Below are 10201 nucleotides of genomic sequence, written 5' to 3' on the forward strand. Positions count from 1 at the left end.
CAGCTATAAGGAATCTTTCCAAGATATTCATTCCCCCTGCTCAGTATTTAATGTGCTCAGTTTGTACTAAAATGTTTTGTGTTTTAAACCACAGAATCATTTACCTCACTGATTTTGGGGGTCCCTGTTGTCCATCTTTTGTAATCTACCCTTTTAAAACCTGTAGTGGTTATTTAAATTTTCAGTGTTGTGAAACCCTTTGAGGACCCAATAAAACCCATAAACCCTATTCAGAAAAGTGCACTATATGCACATTATTGCTAAAACCCCCATGGGTTCCTATTTAAGAAGGCCCAGCTATTACTTCTCATCATCAAATTCTAGCCTCATAGTCAAAGTACTTCATAATGTACTTAGTACTGAGATAATCTAACTCCCATCCATTCAATTACACCAGTCAGGACTATATCCTCATTACCCAAAAAACAAGAATACCGTCCTCTTTTCGGGCTTAACTTCACAGTTCCCTCTTGTTGCTTTCAAGTACAGCTATTTGCTTTCAATATTGTCAAATCCTTCTGGTGAACCTAAAATCTCTCTCTCCTTTGCCACAAGATTTCTCTCCCTACAACTGATACTTTCTGAATTCTAAAACATGTAATCCCCATCAGTTATGGAGCCCACCAGGTTGTAATCTGTATTATATAAACAAGATATCCAAAAAGTGAGAAAACAGGAGGGACGTTATGGTTTAGATATGAGGTATCCCATAAAAGCTCATGTGTAAGACAATGTAAGAAAGTTTAGAGGTGAAATGATTGGGTTATGAGAGCCTTAACATAATCAGTATGTTAATCCACTAACTGGGTGGTCACTGTAGGCAGGTAGGATGTGGCTGAAGGAGGTGGGTCACTGGGGGTGTGCTTTTTGGTTTATATTTTGTTCCTGTTGCACAGGTTTCTCTCTGCTTCCTAGTGTCATTTCCTGAACTGCCTTCCTCTACCTCCACCTGATAGAGGAAGGCAGTTCAGGAAGTGGCACTAGGAAGAACACCATGATGTTCTGCCTTATCTCAGACCCTGAGGAATGAAGTCAGCCAGCTATGAATTGAGACCTCTGAAACCATGAGCTCCAAATAAACTTTTCCTCTTCTAAAATTGTTCTCGTCAATCTTTTGGTCACAGCAACAAAAAAGCAGACTAAAACAAGGTACTTACTTTTGAAATGTTTGTTCATCAACATTTTCAAATAACAGGCTCCATGTTTTCCTTCAACTCAACAAACCTTTTCATCTGAAATATCTTACACCCTATATTTATGTATGTCTTTCTCCTCTTCTAGCCATAAGACCCCCTACAGGCAGAGATGGTAGCTGCTTTTTCTTTAGACCCTGCACAGTCTCTAGCACAAAGCAGGGAGACACTTGATAAATAGGTGGGCACCAGTGGTCTTCAAGCATTTCATGCATTCTATAAATCTAGTAAGATTTCTCAAGTTTTTTTTTTCTTTCTCTCTCTGCCACCTTACTGAAAAGTCAAACAAGTCTCCACTCTTAGCAAGTACCTGATCATGTGAGAACTTTTTACTATCCAAAATCGTGCTTAAATTACTATTCTCATTCATTCGACATTTACTCACTGATATACGTCAACCCTGTTCAAAACAAAAAAACCATCAACATATAAAGAATCCTCACATAATAACCAAATCTAGAAGGGAACACACAAAGATGGCTCCTACACACACACACACACAAAATCAAATGAAAGACAAATATTGCATATTCTCACTTACATGAAAGCTTAAAAAGCTGATTTGATTAGAGAGAACAGTAGTTACTAGAGACTGGAAAGCAAGAGAGGTGATAAGGGATGGTTAACAGGAACAGGAGTGCAGTTCAATAGGAGAAATGACTCCTAAAGCTCCATAACAGTATGCTAAGGTTGACAATAATAAATCTATTTCTATTTTGCTATAGAAAAATATTTCTATGTTTCTATAGCAAAATGAAATATACAACTCTATATTTCTACAACCAATAAGAGAGAGGATTCTGAATGTTCCCAACACAAGGAAATGATAAATATTTAAGGTGAATGAATGCTACACAACCACCCTGACGTAATCATTATACATTGTACTATACACCGAAATGTCACACTGTATCTCCATAAACATGTACTTTATGTAGCAATCAAAAAAATTTTAATGGGGAAAAACAACACTTCAAGAAACCTACTTACTATATACAAATGAGCAAAAAAAAGAATCCAAAAAAAAAAAAAAAGCTATAGGGGCTGAGGATGTGGCTCAAGCGGTAACGCGCTCGCCTGGCATGCGCGGGGCGCTGGGTTCAATCCTCAGCACCACATAAAATAAAATAAAGATGTTGTGTCCACCGAAAACTGAAAAAAATAAATATTAAAAAAATTCTCTCCTCCCCCCCTTAAAAAAAAAAAAAAAAAAGCGGGCTGGGGATGTGGCCCAAGCGGTAGCGTGCTCGCCTGGCATGCGTGCGGCCTGGGTTTGATCCTGAGCACCACATACAAACGAAGATGTTGTGTCCGCCGAAAACTAAAAAAAAAAATAAATATTAAAAAAAAAGCTATAATCCTTTAGTACTACTACAAACAAAGTTTAACTCCAGTTTTAAAACAAACTGTGAAAACAGAAATAAATACTAAGATTACACATATATGCTGTAAGTAAAAAGACATATACATGAATTTTTTTAAAAGAACTCTTCAAATATGATACAAAAGTTTATGAATGGGGCTGGGGGGTGTAGCTCAGTGGTAGAACACTTGCTTAGCATGCACAAAGTCCTGGGTTCAATCACAGGCATTACAAAGAAGGGAAAAAAAATTTATGATCATTTTGCAATTTTATATTTTTTGGGGGGGTTCCAGGGATTGAACTCAGGGGCACTCAACCACGGAGCCACATCCCCAGCCCTATTTTGTATTTTATTTAGAGACAGGGTTTCACTGAGTTGTTTAGTGCCTCACCCTTGCTGAGGCTGGCTTTGAACTCCTGATCCTCCTGCATCAGCCTCTGGAGCTGCTACTGGGATTACAGTTGTATGCCACCTTGACTGACTAGTTATTTTTAGAAACAGGTTCTTGCTAAGTTGCTTAGGGCCTCGCTAAATTGCTGAGACTGATTTTGAATTTGTGAAACTCCTTCTTCAGCCCTCTGAACCACTGGGATTATAGGAGGACACCACCATGCTTGGCTTCCTATTTTAAACTGTTTTTAATTTTTTTGGTGCTGGGATTGAACCCAATGTCTCGTGCATCCTAGGCAAGTACTCTTACCACTGAGCTACATTCCCCAGCCCTGAAAACTGTTTTTAATAGGAATCTTATTTTGTAGTTTGTTTTCTCCAACTGATCTAAATTAGCAGTTACAAACTAGTTCTTACTGGCCCCTTTTTAGAATCACAGAATTGACTGCCATTGGTGGTTATCAACTTGCCAACATTTACAGATTTTGCATAACAATTTGGATTACTGGCTTCTTAAAAAATTTGTATTCTAAAACTACTATTACACCTGCAGAGCAACAAAGGCCTGGAGCAGAGCAGCAACTAACATACTTGATCCCCATGGTCATCATCTCTACCATTCATCATTTTCTTCTAAATACTAAATAAAGCCAAGTGTTAGCTGTCATTTAGTTTCCCAGTTTGGGAGTTTGTAATCCCTAATCTAAACAAAAACCTTCTACTGTTCTTATTACTGCTGAAAATTTCAATGTAATCATGTATGATTATTTTTTACTAATTGAAAAAATAAAAATTATGACAGTGACACCTAATGAAACAACACCCTACAATTTGAATCTTAATTCATGTTGTATAAACCAAAGTGAAATAATTCAGGGGAAAAAAAATCATGTGCCTAACTCCTATAGACAGAAAACAAATTATTTTCATTTTATTTACAATTAAAAATTATTTCCATCTACAGGTAAACAGAAAGTAGGACAGTAATTACTTCTTATACCCATTATGTGTCAGCATAAAATGAGAGAATATTGTTTTAATTCAAATTGAATGGACAGGAGAACTCCTTTATTTATTCATTTGTTTCATATTTAAGAACTAAGGCTTCCTTGCACAAAGAAAACTCTTCCCCACTTGCAGCTTCTATGTATTAAACAATGTTTTACAAGCCAAAAGAAAACAAAATACAAGGTGAATAATAAAACAGACCTAGAAAAGCAGATTCTACTACTTCCTATCTCAAGTGTATATAAGGCTTTTGAGATAGAAGCTGTATCAAGTACCTTCCACGTTTAAAATTCTGTGTACTTATCCAGATCTTCTCCTCCTTTCCTCCAAATAAAGTAATTCATCTAGCTGAACTGCTTTTCCTGCAGATGGGAAAAGTTAAGAGTATTTGCATTCCATTTCATTTTTATTCTCACTTCTAACAGTTAATAAAATATCAACATATAAGATATTGCTAGAAACAGCTATTCCCTTTAAACCAGGCAAAACAAACTCATTTCTCAAAATCTTTCAAAAGAGAAACCAGATAGGATAGAGATGAACCTCTTATTTTCTCTCAGTCATCCCATTTAATTAACTTGTCCAAGTATTCTCAAATTTACAGATTATATTTTAAAGAACAGTATTACCACTGTAAGTGGACATCATGTAAAACTGGAGTAGTATCACAACTGCTCTATAATTGTAATTTCTAAATACTCAAGTGCAAAGATGCAACTTCATTTCCAACTGAAATCCTGTTTCTGCTTAAATCTTATGGCAAATAAAAGAGGATGTCCTCCTAAAAGTCCACTGCATTCCTAGTGCACACAATAATCTACAGCACAAAAATAACTCTTTCAAAAGCAAAGGACTAGAAATAGAAATGAAAGCACAAAAATCCCACTAAATTGATAAAAGTTAGTAGAAAACCTACACTTTGAGTTTCATTCTGTTAAGAGTATAATGCGCACTGACTGTAGGGGAATTAGATAAGGTTTATACTTTAACTGTGCTTTACCTGTTATTAACAGGTAAATAATAAAACTTTGTGAAACACCCTAAGTGTTCTTTACCTGCCTGTTCAATACAATAATCAATAGCTATTATGGTTGAGCTTTTGAGATATGAATAGTATAACTATGGAACTCAGTTTATTTTAGTTTAATTTAAGTTGCCACATGTTGTTAGTGGTTAACATACTGGACAGTGACTTTTAATATCTAACTTGAAACACAAAGTATAAATTTTAAACAGTTTTTCAAAACATCTTGCCCTGATGTTATTAACACCAGCTAAAGCTCTCCTGATACGAAATGATACACAGGGCCAATCATTACTCTAAAGATAAAGTCACTTTGGAAGTGAGAAGTCATGGTATTAACTGTATTCATAATTTAAGGTATGCTATTTGCTAAGAGACCCCATTGTTTCTGTAAAAAGGGGTACTCACTTTCAGAACAGTTTCCCAACGTATGCAAGTTACTTTCCCTTCAAATCTGTTCAATATCTTCTGTTCAGAAAAACAAATAGCAAAAATAAGTTTTCAGCATCATTAAGTTCCCGCGACTCAGTAAATTTCACGTGTTAATTTTTCATTTCCTTAAAAGACAGATACAAATATCAGAAAACGTCTGCATCTCTTCCCAGGTTTTTAGGTGTACTAATCTTTCAGGTATAGTTGCGATTTCATTCCTAGACACAAAGTACTTTTCAGTCCCCAAGTGTCTCTAGCACTTCGGGTATTAGATCAGCTCTTCCTAAGTCAAGAAAAGTAACCAAGATGGTGCACAAAATGTCAAAAGAAAACAAGTCTGGGGACTTACACACCAACTAGTCCCTAGCTGAATCAACCAGTTTTTATTTTTTTCTTTCCCGGAGAGAGTAAATATCTCCAACTATACCACGAAGCAAACAGGAGAGCAAGGTCGTGACCCCAGGTCACGGCGCCAGCACAGCTACAGCCTGGCAGGGGAAAGCCACCTGTTAGGCCCGAGCCTCACCTGGCAGGCAAGAGGAGGCGACTACCCGGCAGCGAGCCCGACGCGAGGGCGGCGAGCGCGGAACCCGCCTCTCTCTCCCGGCGGCAAGACCCTGGGCGGCACGTGGGCTTACCCGGGCCCGAGCTACCCTGACAAGCAAGTCGCTCGCGGACCCAGCCCGCAGCCTCGCGCCCTTCCCCGGCCCAGGACCCGGCTTCCCTCGCAGCAACACTGCCGAGCGGGCGCCCTGGCGGCCCACACCTCTGGCCCGCCTCTTTCCCTTCCTCCCCAAGCGGCGCGATCCCGCCCTGCCGCCCCTCACCTACCTGGTCGCGGAGTTTGAGAAACGCCATGGCGGTCGCCTCCGCCCGGCCCACTGCTCCCGCCCCAGTAGCTTCGGCCGCTGCCCGATGCCAGCGGGTCGGGGACCGGTTGCGCTGAAGAGACCGCGGGCAGGGGGCGGCACCGCCTCCCCGGACACCCGCCGCCGCCGAGAGGTGAGGAGCTTGGCCGTCCCGCCTCCTCCTCAAATCACTCCCCGCCCTCTTCCTTCCTTTCTTTCTCTCTCCTTGGGCTGCCTCCACACGCAGTCCCCGCCACTGCCGCCACCGCCTCCTCACGCCCCCTTCCCGAAATACCCTGGCAGCCCCCGCCGCCGCGCCGCTCCAGCCCGCGGCAGCGGCGGCATCCAAACTCCACTCCACAATATTACCACCACCGCCCGCCGCGATTGGCGGCCACGCGGGGGAGAGGCCAGAGTAAGCCGTGCGCCCATTGGCCACGCCGCCGCGCTCCCTCTGCCTCCCCCCTTCCCCAGTCCTCGCCTCCTGCGAAGGGAGGGGGTGAAGAGGAGGAAGCAGCGAGGGGTGGGCGCCGAGCTGCGGTGCAAGGGGCGGGGGAGTCGGGAGGATAGCGGGGCCGGGGGAGGGGCGGCCAGGTGTCCCGGCGTCTGGGCGCGCGCCCCAGGCAGGGTGGGCGGAGCCCGTGGCTGGAGGTGGGGGAAACTAAAAAGCAGGGTAACAACCTAGGATTTGCACGTGGAACCTGAGTGGAGACGCTTCCCTAGACCTGGGGAGGATTGAGGATCCTGGTGAGGGGCCGTGTGAGAGATGGGCACCTGGGGGAAGCTGCGAGGGGAGAGGGGTGAGCCGGGCTCGCATGTAGAAGGACAGTGAGAATGCGCCTTTTGAGTTTGTGGAAGATGAAGGGGCCAAGGGAGTGGGGGGAGAGGTGGCCACAGGGTGGCTGCTACCCTCTCAGCGGCGGTGGACGGAGCGAGTGAGGGGAGGGGGTTAGCACGCTGAACGGAAGGGCGTCGTCTTTAAAGCCGAACAGGTTGTGGACGCCGGAACCCTTTTTCTGCCCGCAGACCCAATATCCAAAGCAATGCTGCTTGTGATTCTCCTCCTCAAAGCTTCCCTGCCAGTCTTGCATATTTTTTCCTTTCTTCTTTCACATCAAAACGGTTTTGCCTCCTACTCGAGAGAAATCAATTTAAAGGGTGGTGGTGGTGGGGAGATGGGCAGGATTTCCAATAAATAGCATCCTTGGATGGAGAAGAGGAATGACTCTCTTACCCTGCCACACACACCCCCACGCCACCCCACAGCTCTGAAACGGCTTTTCTTTCTTAGGCAGCCACACAGTTGCCATTCCAGGCTTGTGTGGGAGAAGATTGTTGTGCGCCTGTGTCTCTCCGCCTGAGCGGCTCCAGCCCCTAGTTTAAAAAGGTACAGATGGTTAGAACACAAAAGTGTGACGTCAGGCTTGGTTTCTAAAACTCCCCTTTTTCCCTACATCACTTGTGTCTCTTGGGACAGACTTTATTTAGAGGATCGATTTGAGCCTAATGGCAATCTAGAGAAATGAGGACCTATACCAGGACTGTCAGTTTATTGTAATGCTGCACTTAAAAATAAACTTTACCCCCATAAAAATTGAAAATATTAGAGTACACTATTAAAAGCACCAATGATTAGTAGTACAATCCTTTCATTATTCTTTGATATATCCATGTCATGACTCTGTTGAAACAATTTTTCTAAAATTACATTCTTCATCATAGATATTTCCTAATTAAAATGGAGGAATTCTCTTAACTGCAATGTTACCGTTATGATGAGGCTAAAAAGAAAGTCAAATGGCTCTTGCTTTCTCTTAAATACCTAACTCCTTTCTCCTTTACTTTGCCAATTCTGGCAGATAAAATACTACTTGTCACCCAACCTCTACTTATCAATTCAGTGAAGGTGAATGGATTATTGTTGTGAAGGCATTTGTGTTCTCCAAAACAAAAGCATTGTAACAATATTACTAGAGTAGTTTGTGATTACAAGTCACTTTTGTAAATAATTACCCATGTGCTGTATCCAATAGAATTCTACCTTAGAAGGTGTAAGAATTCACCCACAATTATACATATGCTTAGACATTGGATGTTGAGCCAGGAATTCATACATAAACACACCCCCAACTCCAGTATTCTCTGGGTTAAAGTTCCAGAATTTGAAAGTGCAACAGGAGCTTGATTAGGAGCATGGCAAAGATTGACTTTTAGGAACACAAGGGTTTTTGAGAGTATAAATTTAAATTATAGACTGAATATACATTTTAATAGGTTTTGTGATTGAGCTAATGAAACTTTTCAGTACTCTTCTGAAAATTTCTAATTAACAGTAATTAATGAAAATGTGCACTATCTCTACATCATGGTAGTTATGAGCTGTCCTGACAGAGGATGAGGATGCTTTAGATCTAACTGGGTTTTCACCCTTCATCTGTTTAACTTCTCTGTGTTTCAGAGTCACCATTTGTCAAGAATTAAGCTTATTACCTGGCCTACTCATCTCACACAATCAAGATAATGATATGTAAGACTGGTAACTCTGAGGGACTGTTCAAATTTCATATTAGTATTGCAGCAACTATATTTCTATGGCTGGTAGGAGGGTAACAACTACTCTGGAAAATAGAAATAAAAAAACCTATATAATTGAGCAATAAAATGAAATAAGATTCATGTTCAAATTCTGGTAATTTTTTATTATTAGATTATTCCTGCTTATTATAACATATCTAAGTATTAAAGGAATCTACATTACTGCAAAGTGCAACATCATGGAAGTCAATGGTGCTAGGTATTTAAATGATGTCACTAATTTTTTTTCTCCTTTATCTCTCCCTTTTTTCTACATGTCACTTTTATTCTCCTATACTAAAAAACAGCAACTCTGCTCATACATTAAATAGTCTGAAGTCATAAAAGAGCCAGTATTCCTATCAAGTCTCAACAAGTAGCTGATTGGTTGATCTAGATCCGTGTGCCAGATCTTGGAAGTAATGGTAGCCTTCTTTCAGAATTCATAACTGAAATGAATGACAAATACAGATGTGACCACCAGGGAATTTCTGTGAGATACGCAAACACACCAAATTTTATTTACTGCACTAACAGATGTTGGACACTTAATCTGTACCTTGTATGCTTTACTTCATGTAAATTTGATATTAATCTCTCTATGTTGGGAAAATGGGGCCCAAAGAATTTAAGTTAGCCCAGGATTATCCAGCTAATAAATGGCAGGGCCTTGATGCATGAGGTACTTGACAGCCAAAAGAACAACTTACATGGTAAAAGACAGAACAACTGTTGAGGGGTTTTGAGCCAGATAATCCCTTTCTTATAAAAATGATTTTTATGAAGAGCCTAAAATACAAAAAAAAATTCATACAGTTGACTGCCAGAGCAGCAAGGCTGAGTTCAGAGATCTTAAAGGATATCATTAGAAGACACAGCATATATCTAAAGAGTTTATGGAGGAGAGAATATAGTGAATGAAGGAGAGGCAATATCCATATAGATAATTCTGTAAATTTTTCAGACTTGAAAAATATGAGTTATCAGATAAAAGGTAGTTAAACTAAGTCTCAATAGGAATAAATTTTTAAAAAGCACTGCAGATAGTAGTGAAGTTAGAACATGTCAAATACACTAAGAAAATATTAAAGGTTACCACTAAGAAAAGTCAGATTCCCCTAAAAAGAATAACAGTCATCTGGTCAGCAGATTTATCAGCAACATTTGATGACAAAAGGTGATGAAAACTATCCCTGAAGTATTGAGAGACTTACCTGAGAAACTAGAATTCTATAACTAGCTAAACAGTCTTTCATGGGAAAAGACAAATTAAGCATGTTTTCATAATTTAGACTCAAAAATGCTCATCAAAGAAAGTCTTAAAGAATATACTCCAACAGAGAAAAGCTAAGTCTAGAAGAAAGAAGT

General features: G+C 40.6%; 1 protein-coding gene and 1 long non-coding RNA gene across 10 annotated transcripts in view; one reads left to right on the forward strand and one right to left on the reverse strand.

Moving 5' to 3' along the window:
- Ankrd28 (ankyrin repeat domain 28) overlaps nt 1-6376 on the reverse strand; it is a 173059-nt gene extending 166683 nt beyond the window's left edge. For 2 of the 8 annotated variants that reach the window (XM_046452736.2, XM_058582194.1), the window contains exon 1: nt 6243-6376. In XM_046452736.2, coding sequence (XP_046308692.1) covers nt 6243-6269 — 27 coding nt within the window. In that variant the 5' untranslated portion in view covers nt 6270-6376. Of the gene's footprint in view, nt 1-4230; nt 4318-5387; nt 5448-6242 lie in introns of those variants that run through there. The other 6 variants (XM_058582195.1, XM_046452737.2, XM_046452734.2 and 3 more) reach the window with 6 other exon arrangements.
- LOC124098118 (uncharacterized) lies at nt 6302-9112 on the forward strand. Of its 2 annotated transcripts, none has more exons than XR_006853471.2 (3): nt 6302-6413; nt 7551-7646; nt 8718-9112. It is a non-coding gene; the product is annotated as an uncharacterized LOC124098118 (long non-coding RNA). The 2 variants fall into 2 exon arrangements; XR_006853472.2 differs by lacking the exon at nt 6302-6413 and adding an exon at nt 6894-7006.
- The last annotated feature ends 1089 nt before the right edge of the window (nt 9113-10201 follow it).

Source organism: Marmota monax, unplaced genomic scaffold (genome assembly GCF_021218885.2).
Source record: "Marmota monax isolate L192 unplaced genomic scaffold, Marmota_monax_Labrador192_F-V1.1 WCK01_AAM20220418_F8-fsc00042, whole genome shotgun sequence".
Taxonomy (NCBI): Eukaryota; Metazoa; Chordata; class Mammalia; order Rodentia; family Sciuridae; genus Marmota; species Marmota monax.